The sequence below is a fragment of the Schistocerca gregaria genome, chromosome 1, assembly GCF_023897955.1.
Source record: "Schistocerca gregaria isolate iqSchGreg1 chromosome 1, iqSchGreg1.2, whole genome shotgun sequence".
In the NCBI taxonomy this organism is placed as follows: Eukaryota; Metazoa; Arthropoda; class Insecta; order Orthoptera; family Acrididae; genus Schistocerca; species Schistocerca gregaria.
In genome coordinates, this window is record NC_064920.1 from 629,609,316 (window position 1) to 629,630,403 (window position 21,088).

Genomic DNA, 21,088 nt, shown 5'->3' on the forward strand with positions numbered 1-21,088 from the left:
TTAACTGGATAAAAATAATAATGAAAGCCATTTTGATAAAAATTTAAAAATAAATAAATTTACTTCACTTGACAAGGTTTGATCTCTCCACCTCCTGCATGTGAGACGTTATCCTATCCATTACACCAGGCAAGCAGTCTAGCTCGAACAACTTTTCTAACGGTATTAACAATCATGCAGAATGAGGGCCCACCAGAGTGAATGGCTGCAGGTTGTAATACCTGGGGTCTTAACTTGCATCACCCTATATTTGGTTTTAAAAAGTTGATGACACTGTCGGGGACCTCTCCTTGTTAAATCAGTCTTTGCAACATCTAATTTAGTACTGAGCTCCGTAGTTACATCTTCCACCATTTTTTGCATGAAATTTATGCTCCATGCCTGGAAACACTCCGACATACTAATGTTCTTTCATCTTCAGGGTTGGGGGGGGGGGGGGGGGGGGGGGGGGGGTTATGATGAGTTGTCGAATTGTCTGCTGGCGCAGTATTCTAAACTCAACAATGCAGACTTCTTTTTGGCCAGCCACTCATTCCTAATTTCTCACAAAACACAGCACTGCCCAAAACACCTTATTTTGGTTCAAATAAAGCCCACTCAGGACTTGTAGCTGTGCTAGCCACGCTGAGTTGCCGGTGCTTAGCAGGGTGGTTGTGGTGGGAGGGCTGTGACAGAAGTTACGAGGTAGTGGCCGATGCTGCTGTTTGATGTGGAACGGATGACTAAAACAGCCACCTGTTACTAGAATTGTCAACCTTCCTCATTGTCGATTCATATTTTATTCTGCATTGTAATTGTTGTCGAGTAATTTAGTAGTGAATTTTTGACAGCTAAATTTCTTCCCTTTTCATATATCGCTAAAGAATTTAAAGTTCTCTTCTCAACAGCTCAACTCAGTGTAAACTTTTTTCAAATGCAATGTTATTGATGACTGCTGTATCAGTAATCTTTGCAGTTGACATTGTCAAGGACAACTCACTGGAACTTACCATGATGAAAATTACTAATTTATTTCAAGTATTGATCAATTTTATTCATTTTTGGGTGCCAAATTTTTGCAGATTCACCATTTTGTGACATAGTCACCACAATTGAAATGTTTCCTGGGTATCACTATGCAGTTTTGCTGAGTAACGAAATACGTTAGCTGAAGGGTAGGCTCCTAATGTCAAAACGCCTTTTTCTATTTACCTGCCTCTTTACTTGAAAATCCCCCTCTCCCCCTCTCCCCCTCTCCCCCTCTCCCCCTCTCCCCCTCTCCCCCTCTCCCCCTCTCCCCCTCTCCCCCGTCTCCCCCGTCTCCCCCGTCTCCCCCCTCTCCCCCTCTCCCCCGTCTCCCCCGTCTCCCCCGTCTCCCCCTCTCCCCCTCTCCCTTAAGTAGGCTGCATATGGATGTCCTTGGCTAGGATTACCTGAGCAGCATGCCTCACTCTGTGCTGAATATCTCCAGAGCGTTTTTAGCAAAATGTCTCCTTAAGTTGTCTATGATTTGTCTTTGCCGAGATGAACATTATTGCAGATATAAAAATTAATTTCTGTGTTTCAAGCTTCTATGTGACTTTACAACTGTTTCAGATCCTCAGAGATGTAAATACAGCATTTTATTTCATACTTTCTCATCGAATATTGGTAACCTATCATGTAAATTTGTATCCCATTCAGAGTGTTTGGATTCAGAAGAACTATCAATAAAATCTCTTGTTGACATACCACTGTTGCGTTACATCTGCTGATGTTGGTGGTTTGCTTTCAGAATCTGTGGACGAGTCATCTGCTACAAAAACATAAAATACTTCATACTCATTGTTGTTCTTTGCATTTTCATGATCTTGTCCACAGTGGAACCACAAAGCACTTTTCCACTGTGCAGCTACAATGCCTTGACATTTGAAAGTCGAATGTGGCAAAACAAGATCACAACAGACTAAGTATCTGAACACAACTTAGCAACCAGAAATGTGAAAAGTTGCTGAGATATGATGCAGAAATTTGGTTGTATAGCTCATCAACAACAGTCAGTTCTGAATACCAGAGTGAACTTTTCAATAGTGCTTAAGGATAGCCCAAGAGCCATACTTAAACTCATCAGTAGCATGTGGGGAGTAGCAGAGCATGATGCTTTAATTTATCAACAGCAGTCGAAGGGTTAAAAGATAAATGGAGAACATTTTGTTAAAAACTGGCAGATATAAAAGTATTTGTGATTAAGGCTCAAACACATTGTAAATCATGCCCTAAAATAATTGGCACTACATCAAATCTCCAACACTGCTGCGGCCGGAAAAAGATCCTGAAAGAACCCAGGACAAACGACGACTGAAGCGAATCATTCAACGTTACAGGAGTGCAACTCTTCCACAAATTGCTGCAGATTTCAGTGCTGGACCATCAACAAGTGTCTGTGTGCGAACCATTCAAAGAAATATCTATAAGGGCTTTCGGAACTGAAGGCCCACTTGTGTACTCTTGATGACTCGACAACACAAAGCCTCGCACCTCACCTGGGTCTGTCAGCACCAACATTGGACTTGTGATGACTGCAACATGTTGCCTGGTCGAATTGTATCGAGCGGATGGACATATATGGGTATGGAGACAACCTCATGATCCCATGGACCCTGCATGTCAGCAGGAGGACTGTTCAAGCTGGTGGAGGCTCTGTAATGGTGTGGGGTGGGTGTAGTTGGAGTGATACAGGCCCCCTGATACATCTAGATATGACTCTGACTGGTGACACGTATGTAAGCATCCTGTATGATCCACCTGCATCCATTCACTCTCCACTGTGCATTCCAACGGACCTGGCAAATTCCAGCAGGACAGTGCAACAGCCTACTCACCCAGAATTTCTACAGAGTGGCTCCAGGAACACTCTTCTGAGTTTAAACACTTCCGATGGCCAGCAGAGTCTACAGATGTGTACATTATTGAGCGTTTCTGGACAGATCTGCAGGATTCATGGCATCAGTTCCCTCCAGCACTACTTCAGACAATAGTAGAGTCCATGCCACATCCTGTTGCGACACTTCTGCATGCTCGCGGTGCCCATACACGATATTAGGTATGTGTACCAGTTTCTTTGGCTCTTTAGTGTATGTGAAGCCTACAATAATTTACAGTCAGGATCCTGGCAAAAAACATATCAGAAAATTCTAACATGTTTTTGTCATTGAAAGGATCCAAACCCTCCATCTGCTTTTAAGACAAAACTGAAGACAGCAAACAGGACAGCTAAATATTAAATTCTGCATTAGAAAATGGTCACAGATTATGGAACTGTTATACTTCTACACTAACTTCACTATGGCCCGGACTTGCTAGTGTTTCATTCACTTTGTGAATTAAGACTATTGGAGACGTATAGGAGCGTATGTTCATTTCCCTGTGGTTTGGTGTACCCATTGGAGCAAGTCAAGTTAAGCTGTCTGTCTACACCATGCAAGATAGAAATGGTGGGTTTGTGGGACAGATCTTGCACCAGTGTCGACCACGAGGGAATGATGCAAGGGGTGATCAGAGGAGTAGTGATCAGTGGTTGGTTATCAGGTTTGTTGGTTTCAGAGGAAGAGAGAGCACAGGGGGTGTGCTTATGGATGAGCTCAGTAGGATACTGTCTGTCATATTGCTGATTATATCACATGGTTACAATTAAACTGATGATGATTTGAGTGTTGCAGTGCGGGTTTCATACATCACAGGGTACTGAAAAATTGTAGGTATGTACATTAATCAGTGCAGTCTTGGAGTATGCTGGGAAAAAAAGAAGTTCCACTTTCTGCCAAGACATGAATAATGACACTGTCAGCAGTCAGAATGTGAAATATTTCTTGTTTTGATGTCAGTATGCTTTTTGTCCCTGGGTGAAATATGTTGATTTCCTTCTTGAAGTGACTGTTGGTGTAAAGGGTTATGGAAGTTCTTGTTTTCCACAGCAAAACATAATAGTTATTGAAAAGAAAGACTGTGCACTGCTGGAAAAGTTGTTTTATGAGAATGACAGAAATAGCAGTGCTGTATTGTGGGAATACTGCTGACAGAAACAGTACAAAGAGACTCCATTTCAATAAATGGCTTAAAGAATATGATCACAAAATTTGAAGAAACAGGTGAATTAGGTGGTGCAGCAGGAACAAGTTTTTGGCTCATTTCTTGGGCAGTTGTTGATTAAGTTGCTGTTGATACAGCCAACTGTGCAGCATATGCCTCAAATTCTGCAACCACTGTTCAGATTGTGTCATGGGAATTCTCTCTTGCCTGCTCAAAATTTCAGAAGATTTTGCACTGTATTTTATACAGGTACCCGTACAAGATTCAGAATGTACACCAAACAAAGCTCCAAGATAGGCTACAGTGCTGTGACTTTGCCCTTCATTTTTTGGCATGCATGGAAATGGGTGATACATGGCCAGAAAATAATTTTGGATGGAAAAGGCACATTTTACTCTGCACCTTGCTGTGAATGCACAGAACTGTCACATATGAAGTTCTACTGTGCCACACGTTGAGCTGAAACATCCACTGCACTCAGCTTGTGTGACTATTTGGTGTGGGTTCAAAAGCTCCTATATTTTTGGTCTGTTTTTCTTCAAGGAGTTGACACATCACAGGATTATTAGGTGTACAGTGTCTTTTGCATGTTATAAGGACCTCCCTGTGCAACGCGTGATTCCAGCTTTGCAAGAACGCAGCTGTGTCCACACCACTATTATGATGCAAGTTGTGACAGCATCACATGTTGTTTGCCACGTGAATGATTTGCTTCGAGAAACCTATGGTAACAACCACATCATGTCCAGGCAATTTAAAGATGTGTGGCCTTACACATAATCTGAACTAAATCCATTTGGCTTCTGGTTTGAGAATATCAAAAAGATTTTTCTATCAGAAATGACTCTGAAGTCTTTCTGGACTCTTCCTAATCTCAAGGATAGTATATGATGGCTCATCACTCTGATTAGATGGGATATGCTGCAAGCAATCATTGACCATGCTATGTTACGAATGCAACATGTTGCTGAGTCAAGAAACAATGTTAAACACATGTTGTAACTTGTGATTGTCTCCTAATAAACGTTCCGGAACCAGCGTTGTGTGTTTGATGGTTCTTGCCCTCTTCCTGCACCCACACCACATTCTGACTGCTTACAGCACCATGTTTTCACCTGGAGGTGGAACCACTGAATAATTAACATACATAAAGTGTTTGAGCATTCTATGATGTATAGCGCTGCATTGCAGCACTCGGAACACTGTCAGTTTATTTATAACCGCCCATTACAAGCCACCATATGTTGTATAATGGAGATTAATATTGTTTGGTTAATGATGTATTTGTGACATTATTTATAGTGCGGTAAATGAAGAGACAATTATTGGTTGTGCTTGAGCAGTCACTGAAAGTTTTTTAATTATTGGGTAGAAACTGAATTCATGTTACACCTATGCACTTGATATCATGCTGCATTTGGTGGAGGTGGACTAAAAGTGACCAGGCAGCAATTGTAGTCCTGTGACACTGTCATTAAATGCTAATCCCTCATTTGTTTTATAGCAAAAATATTGATAAGTTACTTTTATTGAGTTTTCTGCATGTATTGAACATGTGTGTTAATTGACTATTATTTCATTCCAACAGGGAACCACCAAGAGTGCTGAAACCACAGGACTTGAATGCTCACGACTCTCGAAACTGGCGGCCACAGATTGGAATGTCTCCTGCCACACAGAGAGCCTCATTAGGGGCAGCAGGGCACCGAATGCTTGGGTAAATATTTAGTTTTTACACACACACACACACACACACACACACACACACACACACACACATCTTTGTGGCAATTGAAAAATGTGTATGTATAGCTGCTGGAACAGGAACAATTGGAGTTGAGCTGACATACACAAAATTAAAAACATTACTGCTTTGTGCTTTTGAAACTGTGGTAAAAAAAAGAGGGCTAAAAGCCCATTTACTGAAGGGTCCTGTATTAGTAATCAGACAGCATGCAGGGAACTAATAACAAAATGTTTTCAAAGGTCATGAGTCTCAAGTATCAAATAATTTCCTTAAGCTGTAGTCTTTGTTTTAATTATGTTATGTAGTGTTCCACAATTAATACTTTTCTACCAATTTAATTGATATTTCAGTTTTTGGAATGAAAAACAACTGTCATTAACTGTATAGAATTGACAATCCAGTTTGCTTTTAAATCTCTTTCAAAATTTCCTTTCTTTTAATGATCGTCCAGAGATTCCTGAATCACTTTCATTTATATAATTTTGGGATAATACATATTAGGAGCAGAAACTAAGCAAGGAGGTGCAGTGATTAAGGCAATGGAGTTGCATTCAAATCTAGTCAGCCATGTGGGTTTAGGTTTTCGATGATTTCCCTAAATTGCGTAAGGAGGAAGCTGAGACGGTTACTTTGAAAAAGAGACAGACAGTTTCGTCCTGTACCACCCACTTTCTGATCTTGTGATTTGTCTCTAGTGATCTCATCATCAGTGAGTTGTAGACCTGAATATTCCTTTTTAACGATAGAATCACTGCATGCAGGAGTAAATGTATTCTCTCTGTGGCTCTACTGCCTGCCTATAAACTTTCATGACTATGTCATAAACTTCTTGAAACAATAGAACTTTTATTGTCCTTTCCACTGTATCTTATTTTATAAATGCACTCCATTTAATGTTCTTTGTTTCTCATAGCTCATTATTTATGTACCATGATATTAAGTCACACAAGGTAAAGAGTTTCATTCTGCAGCAGCTTCATGTTTTTCACATGTACTGTTTGAAAGAAATCAGGCCATTGACAAACTGTAAGATCTCACATATACACAGCTTTTATGTGGAGAGCAAATGTCCTACAAAATTTGTATATTAAGTGAACTATCACTAGATTAATCCTCTTCAATTAATCACTTAAGATATCCTTGTCTTTGCAAAGATTCATATTTGGAGAATAGGCTTTTATTCATTCCAAGGCACCCTGAATCCAAATGTTCCCAAGTACATACTTGTTATAATGATTGAAAATATCGTTACAGATTTTTCTTCTGCTTTTTACAGAAGCATAGTATCCATTTATTTCTATGTTTGAAGCAAAATTTGATAGCTGAGAGAAGCAACACGTGTAACTGTCCCATGCAGAATGATCTGGGGCATTGTCATGGAGCAAAAAATACCCCCTGGGACAGCTTCCTACAGTGCTTCATCTTAACATCCTGCTGTAAGCTTGTCAGGATATTTCTATAGTATGCATGTATGTCAGTTTGCATAGAACAAGTTAGCACCACACCATGTTAGTCCCAAAAACATTCAGCAACACCTTGTACTCGATGGTGATGGGATCTTCACTTTTTTGACGGTAGTTGATTCATATTTCCATTGCTTACTTTGTTCCTCAGACAAATAGTAATAGTGATACGCACAGCACTCATCCACAGTGACAGGCAAATAAAGGAGTTATCTGAATTTAGGTTGATACAGGCGCAACATTTTTGTTACTGCCTCAGTTTGGTAGGTTTTTTGAATAGATGTGAACAGTTGCAGAACTCGGTGAGCATCAACCTTTCTCATAGTAAGAATGACTTGTAAGATGTTATCAAAACTGGTCTGTGACTGATTTTTGTGTTCTCCACTTTTGTCTTGATTCTATATGCTGGTCTCTGAGCAACAGGGCCTTCACTTCTCCTGTGACTCCTTTCTCTCTCTCTCTCTCTCTCTCTCTCTCTCTCTCTCTCTCTCTCTCTGTGTGTGTGTGTGTGTGTGTGTGTGTGTGTGTGTGTGTGTGTGTGTGTGTGTGTGTGTGTGTGTGTGTGTGTACCTTTTTGTTCTTATCATTTACACTTGTTTGGCTGTACTGGAAGGGTCTCTGTCACCTAACCGTTATGTCATATGAGTTTGAATTGTTGCAGTAACCTCCTCCAGTCGAGCATGGATAGTTGCAGCATTGTTACTGTTCTAGTACAACACTTTAGTGTATTGGTGGGCTGTGCCATTTTCTTTTGGTTCTTCTGGTGGAGCGATACAGTACCATGGTGTGGGGATTTCAAAACGTGTCAGATCAGCAGACATGTACCTGAAGGCAAACAAAAAATTAATTAAAAACTTTGTTTTTTGAGGTGATAATTAAAACTTCATGGCTACTACTCATAAAAGTTCTATTCATAAAGTTCCCCATCCCCCAACCTCTACACCGTGGAGACCCAGCTTTAGTTAAGTCATCATGAGATCTTTGTTGCTCATCAGATCAGTGTTCAGAAGCATAATGAGAGTATCTCCTTATCTCTTTATTTTATTTTGCAAGTAAATTTTTACTCACTTTTCTTTTGTGACACTTTACAACTGTCGTGACGAAAAATACAACAGTCAGCACAAAAAACATAATTCAAAAGGTGAGTTTCATATGCAGGTATCCAAATGCATTGTTTTACATTCCAATGTCTTCAAAATCTTTCTGTATCTGTTTTGATTATGTGCAGATCTGCAAAATGAGGATGGCCTGTAACTATACTAATCCAGGCCGGTATGTTACATCTGTGATGAACAAGAACTGAATAGATCACTTGATTCCTCCCCCAGCATTGTTAATTCCACTAACAAAGTAATTAGAACTGTGGAGTGTTTAATGACTATGACTTAAAAGGCAGTAAAAAATTTGTAACTTTTGAACAGTTTCTTCATCCAAGGATTTGGAAAAAAAGGAAGAAAAGAAATATTAATCAGAAAGAGAGAACTCATTTGAAGCAGATGTTATGAAAAATTTCTCAGTTATGTGAGAAGGAATTCCAGCTTTGTTCACAGTAAAACTGTGGCTTGATCGACTGAACTAATAGTCGTGTGTTGATGAAATGTTTATTATAATTGTAATGGCATTGTTGTGGACAACATGCTAAAAACATTTGCATTCACTGAGGAATTATCACGCCTAGATGTAAGTTCTGGCACATTAAAATGGAGGCAAAGCCACTTACTCTTCTCTAAGATTCCTTATCCAGTGACTGTTCCTTTTTCATGTCCTTTCTTGAATTCTTCAGTATCCATGTGCATAATTTCTCTACATGACACCACACATTAAAATTAACATAGCTGTTTCGTACAAACCAAGCAAGCAGAAGCAATAGTTCAAGCACTTGGCTTATATTCAGGACGACTGGGTTACAAGCTCCCTTCTGGAAATCTAGATGTACATTTTCTGCAGTGTTCTTTTTAGTATCCCTACATCTAGACATTGTGATGGAGGCAGTTAAGCTAGTGTGATTATTGCAGCGGAATATTGCGGACAACTGCCATGGGGGATACATGTAATGTGTGATTCCAGATAGTTTGCAGAGTCCGTTTAGTGTCTTAATCAGTCCCTGTTTGAGATGTTGGAGTCCTTATTATGGTCATACAATCAACTGTTTGAATATGCCTTGGGCCAAGCAGAAAATATTGAGGCACACATTTCTCTTAAGCCGTCAGTGTTGCCTACATTGTTGCTTCTGCCCTGTCCCTTTTTCATGCGCAACATGGCAAATGCCAAGTTGCAGCATTGGCAGGCTCAGGACATCATTCCTCTTATTTCGTCGAGTCAGTGGGTCTCCCTTTTGGTGGGGATTCAGGAGCTCAGCGATGCCATGCAACTTTACAGTGAGTTTAAACAGTTGGTCAGCAGGGAATGTCATGGATTCTTATACTGTTCTGTGACCAGAGGAGTTGCTGGTGAAGTTGTCTGGTGGTTATTACTTTTCACACATCATCTTGCATCGTGCTTACCTGCAGTTGCTGTTATATGCAGTGCAGCTTCTCTCACTATCTCGGTACTCAGCACCCCCTTTGGACTTTACCAGTTTAATCAGTTGCGTTTTGGAATCTCACCCGTGCTGGAAATTTATCAGCGATAATTGGAGCAGGTGATTCAGAACATCGTCTGTTGTGTAAACTATCTTGAGATTATGTGGTTATGGGCTTTGCACAGGAGGAGCTTTTATGAAACCTACAGATGGTTTTCTAAAGCCCTCTAAAGGATGGCATTCATTGCAGTTTTTTCATTCCAAGGGTGCATTATTTGGGATATGTGCATGTCAAAGATGGGCTCATCCCTAAAGACAAACACATCAAAGCCATCGCCAACATGCTGGTGTCAAAGGATCTGAAGTCCAAAGGATTTGGACTAGATTTCATATTATGCTAAGTTCATTCCCCAGTCTATGCACATCTGTCATCCTCTTAAGCAGCTTTGTCAAAATGGCATTAAGTTTGTCTAGTCTGCAGAGGGTCAACAGGCTTTACAGTCCCTCAAACAGTGTTTGTGCTCTGCTCCCTGTTTGGCTTCTTATACACTGGGTGAACTTTAACTCTGGCCTGTGTTATGTCCCAGTGTGACATTGGTGTGATTCTGTCCCATCTGAAGCTGGATGGCACTGAACAGCCCATTGCGTATACATCAAAGATACTTTCTTGTAGTGCAGCGTAGTTATTCACAGGTGGAAAATGTGGTGTTGAGTATTTTTTATTGAATTAAATAGTTTCACTTTTCTTGTGTGGGGCAAGGTTCCTCCTAATCACCTTATTTGGTCCTTGCTCCATGTTACCGGATAGGATTGCACACGACTTCAGAGGTGGGCTCTCTTTGTCAGTAATTACCCTGTATGACACTCATTACCACTCCACCACCCAGCATGCAAATGCTGATGGGCTATAGTTGCTACTAGCATGGCCAAATTCAGAGTTTGATCAGCATAAGGCTCTCTTGTTCATTTTAGCAAACTGCGCTGGATTTTTGATTGAAAATGTGAGAGGTCTCTACCACCACAACCACATACATGTTTTCTGGGAAATCATTTTGGCTGTCCAGATTGGTTGGCCAGAGTACACCTTTTCAGTTGTGAATCTGGCCGGGAAAACATTTTTTCCTCACATGTGATTGACACAGCTTTGTCCATGGGGTCCTCATGCTTGCCACAGAGGAGCATTGCTGTAAAGTGGTGTAACCCCTCCCCCTCCCATTGTTGCATCCTGCATACTCCAGCTACTGAATGCATTGCTCTAGAGTATGACTTGTATGAAGGTATAGGTGTGGTGTCGTGTACACTGGCTGGTGATTGATTGTAACATTGAAATCTAGTGAGGGCTTGCGACACAAAACCAGGCTATGCCAACGTGCCAGTTATCATCTTGGGCAGTCCTGGAATACCGTTGTGACATGGTACATGTCAATTTTGTTTGTGCATTTTCGGGTATTACATGGTTATTGGCTGTCAATGCTTTGTCAGATTTCCCTTAAAAGCCAAACTGTCCTCCACATCATCGACTACAACTGTTGCTGCATTGTGTGTTACTTTTGTCAACGAGGAATCCCCCAGGACCCTCATATCCAAAACAGTCCCACAGGACACTCGTATCTGACGACAGCAACTTAAGTTGCAGCAGTACCTATCATCTGACTATGACTCAACTTCTAACTCAGAGGTGGAGTGCTTTTCGTGTACTTTTAAGATGCAGATGGAGAAGTCCATGTCTGACTCTTCCTGTGAAGATGCATTTTAAGTTTTCTGTCTATATTCCAGGCAACACAAGTCTATGGGTGCAGTCAGAACATTTACATAGGCGTCAGACACAGTCTGCTGGATTAGTTGCACCCTGAGTTGCATGCCCTGGACCACCATGGTCCACTGCATTGTCCCCATGGGATTGCTGCTTGGGGGCAGTCGTTCAGCTGGCAGCTGGGGTGGATAGTGGGTGTCATAGTGGGTCTGAAAGGTTGGCAGTTGTTTGGGGGGTATGACAGTTGGAAGCAGCTGACTTGTCATGCAAGTTGGTTGCATCCATGTCCTGTGTGATCATCATTGCTACGGTCTTCCAGTTAGTCAGGTGACAGGGTTGGTCATGATGTTTCAGGTGTGGGCTCCCACTTAAAGTGGTGTGCTTCCCCCTTGCTGGCCCCAGCAAGGTACACTTCCGCACTTCCGAGCCTCCTGATGTGGATTCCATGCCTTTGATCCTCCTCCTCCTCCTCCCCCTCCTCCCCCCTCTTCCACTTGCCATTGGATGTTACCTTGCATCTGCTGCAGCAGGTGGACTGACCATTACTTCTGTTTTCATACCCTTCTGCCCCTCCGGCTGAGTCATCAGTGTTGCCATTGTCTCCTTTGGTCGGTTAGCTGTCCGGGTCTCTGGTGCTCTCTCTGGTTCTGCACCAGCAGTTTTAGCCACAGCTTGACTGTTTTTGGTCTTATGTTACATTTTCAGGGGGAAGGATTAGATATCCCTGCCAGTGGACATTGTGATGGATGTAAATGAGATGGGTGGTTATTATGGTAGGCAACTGCCATGGAGGCTGCACACAATGTGCAGTATGCACAGTCCCACTGCCACTTAAAGTAAGCCAGACGGGGCAATTCTGACACTGATTTCAACCACTGTGGACCTTGCCTTGCAACTCAAACCACGTTCCGTTTCTGTTTGTTTGGTCATCAGTCGCTAGCACCTGTCATGTGTTTTGTTTATTCCCGGAGGGAATGTTTCTACATAGTTTCAGACTTTGTGCTTCCCTGTAGATTGACTTGCATGGCTAGTTTTTATTTCCCTTTGCAGGGTTTTGTTCCCTGTCTTATTATCAAGACACCATTGGCCCATACGGTATTGTGCCGATGGCGTTGTTTAGCGATGTTGTCATGCCTATGCAGATAGTAATCCTCAAATCCCTTAAGGCAAATGTTTCTTTAAGATTTAGATGCAGCCAGTTTCCTTATTTACCCTTATCCTGTTAGAGTTTGTTCTGCATTTTTAATGGCATTAACTAATACTGGATCCCCCAAGGGATTTGCTGTTACGAAGGGTGAATACTTGTCGTACTGTGGGTGTCTCAACCAAAATTGCTAATTGTGTCTATTGGCGAACCAGGTGTGCTTATGGTCAGTTGTAATGATACATGATCATAATGAAATATTGGTATCCTCAGAATTTTACCAATGGATGAAATTATTGCTAACTTCAAAGCTACCATCTTAACCTTTTCCTGTGGAAAAAGCAGAATGACTATACACAGCACTGTTGGGATTCAGCACCAAGTGAAAACTCCACCCTGCAATCTGCAAGGAAAGGAAGTTCATCTAACCAGGAGTCCTAATACTGACAAAAGTAGATTGGTTCAGCTTGCTGATAGGAGGGTGCAACTGTCTTCTTTGAAGACTGAAGATATGTGGCTTACTGTATCAAGCAACCTACACAAAACTAAATACAGGACCAACTTGGGGGATAAACAAGACAGAACTTTGATAAAAATATCTTCTTTCATTGAGAAGATAAAAAATAATGTGTACATCTCAGATGCTCTGCCGCCACTACTGCATGGCCGAAGATTATGGGACTATTTGTTCCAAGAAACATGATAAAAATGTCAGCAAGAAAAGGGAAATCCTTATGCTAAGCAGATATTATATTCCTGACTTACAGAGAACATTGACCACAAGCAGCAGTTGGGGAGGTAAGCTGGTAATCACCAAGGAAAGGACCTCACATGAATAAATAAGAAGTACGTATAAACTCTGCCCGCAAGTTCAAATTCAGAATGCCAGCCATCCATGTTGGCAATTTGTCAGATCATCAGTTACGCAGAAGTTACTCAAAGAACCAGTAGTGGAACACCATCAGGCTACATGTCAAGAAGTGGCTGTGAAATACTTGAAGATTACATGTTAATTATTTCGTTTTTAATTTAGGCTACCACCCATTTCACAAGACATATTAAATGAAAGGCAATGTGCTGAATGGCTTTCCTAGATGTCCTGCTAGTGATTTGTTCACTTGGTGCACTAACTTTGCACATTACATAATTAGGTAGTTAGTTAGTTAGTTTCGAGTTTCATGATCATTTTGCACAATAAATCATAATGATGCAGATTGAGTTGTTTTTCATGTACATCACAAATTAATTTGTAAATATGGCTTGATGCTGAACATTTATAGTTTTTTTAAATATTTACATATGTGAGTTAGAAATTCCTATCCCACTACCTTTTACACATAACAGTAATAGAAACTCTTCTATGGAATGTAAGGAGTTTCCAAGGAGAAACTTTTGCAGTTTGTTTTCAAATCTTACTTTGCTGTCTGTCAGACATTCCATATCAGTGAGTAAGTCTTAAAAAGTTTTTGTTGCAGCATCATGCACCTCTTTTTGTGCTAAAGACAACCATAATGTGGAGTAATGAATTTTTTTCTTCTGCTATTGTATTATGTACATCATTGTTCCTTTTGAACTATAGTGGATTATTTACAACAAACTTCATGAGGGAATAAACATACTGTGAGGCAGAAGACAGAATGCCCAACTCCTTAAACTGATGTCTACAGGGTGATTGCATATGAGCTTCTCATATTATTCTTACAGCATGTATTTGAGTAATGAAGACTTCCTTCAACTTGAGTTACCACAGAACATTATTCCAAATGACATTATGGAATGAAAATATACTAAACATGTCAGCTTACTGGTTTGTCTTTCTCCAAGATTTGCAATGATTTTAAGTTCAAATGTTATTGAACTAAGTTTTTTGGGAGATCCAAAAATGTGCTCTTTCCAGTGTAAATTCTCATCAGTATGGACACCTAACAAATTTGAAGTTTCCACCCAATTTATTATTTCCCCAGCATGTGTTAAATTTATCATCGGTGTAGTGGCCATAGAAGCGTCTTTTTTTTTTTTTTTTTAAAAAAAAAAAAACAGTCAATGATACTTTTAAGAATGTTGTTTACTGCTTCTTCTAAATTTTTATTTATGCTTGGATTGATTACAAAAGAACTAATTCTGCATGTTGCATATTAGACGAAAGATCGTATGCATGTATGAGTAGCAAAACTATGTACTGTCACTCAGTAATTCCTCATCCCAGCACAATGGCACCAGGTGGTGTAACAAGCACCTCTTACCTGATGCATTGGACAGTCATCTTCACTGTTACAGCCCTTGACAAGTGATGCCTGATGGGGCTGACTTTGTACCCTTACTCTGAATTATTGTCTTACATTTGTGAATACATGAATACATCATTGGTACAAATACAAATGTGGAGGTTCAGGCTTTGGTCCTCTTTTTATAAAGTTCAGTACAAAATAGTATTTGTGTGGACGTCATTGCAGTGACATGCTTGAGGTTAACATTGTTTATGTTGTTTGAAACTTAGTGCGCCATTGCTATCAAAGTCTTTTGTTTACCTTCCAGTGACAATGGTTTCAAGCATAGTACTGCAAGAATATCCTGTGTATTTGAGATTATCATACAATGACATGGCATATTATAAAATGCTGATGGACAATGCTGACAAAGAATTTCCAGTGGTGGCAAGAGATTATAAGTTACATAATAGTTGATAAAACTGTAAATTCTAGCTGAATTTGATGTAATTGGTATTAAATGACATGGCTACTCAATACATTCAGTTTCTGGCCATAAGATGGAGTAAAGTAAAACTTATTCTCACATACAACAAAAACTGATTCAGTGACATTTTGAATCTCAACCTGAGAAAACTTGAAAATCACAGAGAACTATTTTGATGAAACAAAGTCAAACTCTGTAACCCACTCTGAGACCACAACATGGGGCCGTTATGATTAATGATGTTTTCTGAAGCATGCCCAGAGCATATGATATTAGACAACTGACAGAAATGACCAGCACCCAGCTCAGGAAACCTAGGTGTGTCAGACCTATACTCATAAAGGTCTGGCTGACTGGCTGAGATCCCTGATGTGTGTGGGGTTTGGAGTGACATGGGAACACATGTATTTGCTTCCAGGTGTCATGACTGGGGCAGCCAGTACCCTCTTGTTATTATCTTTACCATGTGATACAAGGGAAAATTAATATTGTGATATTTCACTAATTGACTTATTGTTCTGTAATAAATTAATATTCCCAGTGAAATAGTCAGTTACATAACAGCTGAATTACATTCAATGGGAGAACCTGAAAGAAATTAAATTCCAGTTACATTTGGTTATGACAACACTTTCATTGCAGCCATACTGTGTTTAACACAAATTCTTATTGGTGCAAATGCCTGATGGTCATTTACCAGCTTCTGTTTGAGTGAAAATAAATGGGGTAAAAATGAGGAATATCACAGGAAAAGTACCACTGTTGGCAATGCTGTATTGTGGAGCATATGTTTGTAGCACCTTTTTTTCCATAACATGCTTTAATAATGTAATAACTTCTATTAATATCAACTACAAGGATTACCTGGGTAAATGCTTTTTTCTTCTTGGACATGTGAATTAAATCCTTAAATTAGTATTGATATTTTGTTACCGTGTAGTTCTTAGAGATACTCCTTCATTCCAGCAAATTAAATGTGATTTCTCTTCACACAGGCATTACAATCAAAATTCCCCACAACAGGCAACAGGACTGTACAACCAGTTTGTTGCTGGTGGAATATTACGGCTTTCTAATACCTTCCAAAACCAGGGGTCTGAAGGTGGTGGTAAGTATTTTGACAGCAAATGCATCATTTTCTTAGTATGGACCCCCCCTCTCCTCTCTATCTATCTCTGTCTGCCGAAAGACAGCAGCAAATTTGGCCAGCACCAGTAATATATGAACATGAGTATCTTAGAGTTTGAGACCACTGAAAGGAAACCCTCATTCAAGTGCTTCTGTGCCAGATCTAATAACAATTTGAAACACTTGAAAACAGCAAAATCCGGTTTTATTAATATGTGGGGTGTTAAAGAAAAGTAGTTCACATTTTTAGAGATGGTAGTATGGATCAAAATTCCAGAAAAAGATGTCCAGTTAACATATCCATGACTTAAGAACTATGAGCACTTGTTCAGTAGAAGAGATGTGTTTCAGAGTAGCAAAGATGGAGAAGTGTTCATAGCTGTGTAGGTATGCATTTTGAAGCCCATGTTTAGTGGACAGTTTTTCATGTTTGGTCTGACCTACCACCTCTCAAAAAATGGAAGGAAAGAGCTTGCAGTAAAAGAGCTGGGTGTTCCACAGTAGCAAAGACTCGTAGTTCTTGTGATATGCATTTTTACTGGACTTTTTTCCTTGTTTTGGCACCACACCTGAAGGTACTGCAGACTTTATTCAACACCCTGTATATGATTCTTTTGACAAAAACAGGAAAAAAGTATTCTAAAAACGTAATTAAAGTTGCAGGTGAATGGACAGAGTACAGTAAAATGTGGATCACTTAAAGAGACAGTAGAAAGCATCCTAATTAAGAGTACAACATAACTTTAATAGCTGAAATTTAGTTTTCTGTGTATACGAACAGGCACTGAAGGTGATTGATTGATTAGATTTGCTGCCTAGCGCAAGATAATATTATTAGAAGCCACAATATTACGAGTGATAGAATAGTTAAATGGAAACAAGTGTTGAACTTGAAAGAGTGAGAAAAATTGCAGTATATTGTGACAAAACTCAACTAGATGTGGTAGAAAATATTGGCAGTTTCTGAATAACATGAGATTGTTGTGAGATATAGTTATGTCAAATAAATAAGCCTGCACATCTCCTTTGTTACTTGTGTATTGTGCCATATGATGTTGCAAGTTCTTAATATAGATATGTATTTCTTGTAAGTTTTTTACCTGCTAGTGAATATTTGTGTAGATTGAAACAGCTACTGCTAACATACCATTCATCAACTATTTTTAAAGTGAATTTCTGTGGAGAAATAATAATGACTTTCTCACATAAAATATGTAGTTTTGCCGTGAAAACTGCAATTGTGTGAAGAAGCCTCAAAACTTTTCCTTGTGAGAATAGAACTACGTCTAAACCAGGGATTCCTTACTTGTGCAGAGGTCTTGCATGCATGCGGATGTATGTTGCCCAAGTCCACATTTTCCCTGCTACTGCACTGTGCTGTCCGAGCAAAAAGAGGGGAAAGGGTAGAGGAGTATGTGTATGTGGGAGGGGGTGTGGGGTGTGGGGGGAAGGACTGGAACACTTCACATGGCAGTTTAGTCACCAAGCACATTTTGCATGTGGCTTGGTTTCATATATCTCAAAAACGCAGATCAGAGATAGACAAATTATTCATCATTATTATTATTTTATTTTTATTTATTATAATAAAAGTTTATATCTCACACAAACTGTCACCATATGGACAGACACATACAATTTCGCAGATTTTTGGCACTCAGTTTGTCATTTAGTTGTGACTTATTTACTTTCTTATTTGAAAAACGCCTTTCACACATGCATCTTGATCAAAACAATATATCACATTTGCAACCTCATAATGGACAAGGTGACACTCTTCTAGAAGAAAACAACATAGAACTTCTGGATAGTTTTAACGTAAAAGAATCTTCTTTTTCATACAAGCATTACAAAGCAGATCAATCAGTTCCATCTACACATGCACAGGGGTGCTTTCAACTGAAATGGTGACTAATTTCGATAACAACACAAAAACAGAAGTAAGACTGACAGTTTCCTCAAAACATTTATAAAACTATCCTTTTATCTTTCAGTGCTACATGAATTCTTAAAAATTTGCATTTTCTAAATGGTTTGTGCGTGACTTCAGTATTTACTGTTTGTATCATATAATTTCATTATGTGTTGGGATGCCTGCAAATTCAGCATGCTGTGCATCTAGATGTACAAAACAATGAATCCCATACAAATTGTATGTAGGTTGTTGTAATTTTTTACTTGTTCATCATCAGCTAAATCTTATATTTCTTTCCGCATAGTGTTGTAATGCCATTCCGTAACAAATTTGTGGTACTTGTCAGTTTTGTCTGATTTTGAGAGTTCTCATCCTTCTTTTTTGTGATATTCATTAATTTTTGAAGGCTTGTGATGATAGATTGCTAGACTGTCTCTTTTTGTGCAAACAGTCATTGGACATGTGAACTTCCTTTATAATACAAACAAATAGCAAATGTCATCACCATTCTGCTGATCTGAAGAAAGTTACGCCAGCCAAAAAATGCTGCACCAAATGCAGGAAGAAATAGTGTCTCGCCCCATTGCAAAATGAGATATTGCTCTGTATTGAGGAGTTCTGAGAACGACTGAGCAAAGTCAAGGTGTACAAAGTACTGCCAAGACAGGCTCAGCCTCGGACTACCTGTGTGCACCAAATTGTGCACATGTGCAGTGTTACACACTGTGGCTGACCATGGTCTGAACTATGAGAATACAAGAATTAAATTATATATATTATAATTATACCTTTTATGTTTTGTTAAAACTGAACTCTGGGTACAAAATAATTTGCCCCATTGCTTACGGTAAAACTGCTAATTCTGCTCTACCAGAGCTCACCATCTGTATTCCTCAAAGAGTGCATCTCTTGAGAAAATTGATTGGTGCTTGTTGACAAATTTAGCTACTTGGTAAAACCTCTCAAATTCTACTGTGCAAATAATTCATTGTCGTGAAACTTTCCCAGGTCTCAGTGGCTTTTTTAACTCAGTTTCTTGCAAGTTTTACCCACAGTGATAAATTTCTTCCAATAAGGATAACATCTGTTTCGAAACTCGTCTCCATACCTTCATTCAATCTCCTTTAGCACTACATCCTGCTGCATCATGCATTATGTGCCTCTTTCTAAGTCCATGTAAAATCCTCAACAATTAGTTATGAACTGTAAACACTGATGTACTCCATTGTGCCCACATTACAGATGGCATTGTTTCGTTTTTCAATATAGCTCCACAAGTGACCTTTTGCCGGGCAGTTTATTTTATTTTATTTTAACCATAAACAGTTAAGAACGCGTGCTTCACTTACCTTGGACTGCCCAAAGTATTCATTTCCAAACCATTGGTTTTTTATTTACAAATACCAGTGTTGGATCTTCTACCATCTGTTCAATTTTGGCTCTGAAGTTTTGAGACAACCTGTACTTTTCTGGTGTTACACGTAGGTCTTCACATGAAAGTTATTCAGGAGAGCCAAAAAAGTTCAGAAAGATGGCACGTGTAGTGTATTTGTGGCCAAGTTATTGCCCTTGAAGACTGTGTAAAGGTTGTCACATGAATTTGCTGGCAGCAGCATCATTCACTTTATGCTTGACAGCCTGTGTATAATGTAATCAACTAAGGTTTTTGTTATGAAAAAACATTGGTTATTGAAATATTAAATAATTTCACAGACTTCACTCTGACTCAGCATAAGTAATTAGCACATTTATGCAGAGTTTGGATAATTTTCTTGTTTTGGGATGAGCAAAAAGATTTGAAGTTTTTTATAGATGAAGCTGAACTGTAAGAAGTTTGAAAATGGTAAAAGAAAAATGTCGCTCTCTTTAGGGGTTTCCAGCAGGGTAGATGTTCGTGCTGCAGGAGGAGGTGACTGTAGAAGCGGCATCGATGGCGGTTGCTGCAGGCCCTGGTGCAAACTGGGCCTGTAAACAAAAAGGGGGCAGCAGAGCTTGAGAAAGAACCAATTTTGGCTAGCTACTGATCCCTACCACTTGTCTTGCAGACACTTCAGTCAAGAAAGTTGTTTTGTTATAGGCGTACACAATAGAGGGGCATGGAAGGATATTGGTCATAATCATATCGAAGGAACTAACTTGGTATTTACATATAATTGTTCAGAAAAGTCAGAGATAATTTAAATATCAATGGCTGCTTCATAATTTTATAAGTATTAAGGAAAGAGTTTTCTCTGCCTGGATTGCAGTTCAGCAGGTAAGAGTTTTGCTGGGTGAAGTGGGTTAAGGGAGGAAGAAGCAAGATGCAGAAAGAGGGAATGGGTCTGGGTGGCTAGCAGCTTGGAGGGAGGCCACACGTGTATTGGCGAGGAATGTGGGAGGGAATGGCAGCAATTGCATGGGCTAGGCATATGAGACGTGCGTATCAGAGCCAGTGAGTTGTGGTGGTGTGTGATGAAGATGACATGGAGGTGTGGATTGGGAGGGGTTAACAGGGCAGAAGAAGGAGGAACTGTTGAACTGTTGGGTAGATGGTGTGGGTATGGTAGGTTAGGAGAGAGTGAGGCCAGAAGGATTTCAGGAGTGAAAAATGTGTTGGAAAATTGACTCCCATCTGTGTAGTTCATATAAGGTGGTACTGGAGGCAAGGATCTGGATGGCATAGGTTGTGAAGCCACC

General features: G+C 39.8%; 1 protein-coding gene across 1 annotated transcript in view; it reads left to right on the plus strand.

Annotated features, from left to right (window-relative positions):
- LOC126359934 (5'-3' exoribonuclease 2 homolog) overlaps positions 1–21,088 on the plus strand; it is a 407,169-nt gene that overhangs the window by 179,109 nt on the left and 206,972 nt on the right. Inside the window, exons 18-19 of the mRNA XM_050007668.1 lie at positions 5,636–5,764; positions 16,365–16,477. Coding sequence (XP_049863625.1) covers positions 5,636–5,764; positions 16,365–16,477 — 242 coding nt within the window. The remainder of the gene's footprint in view (positions 1–5,635; positions 5,765–16,364; positions 16,478–21,088) is intronic.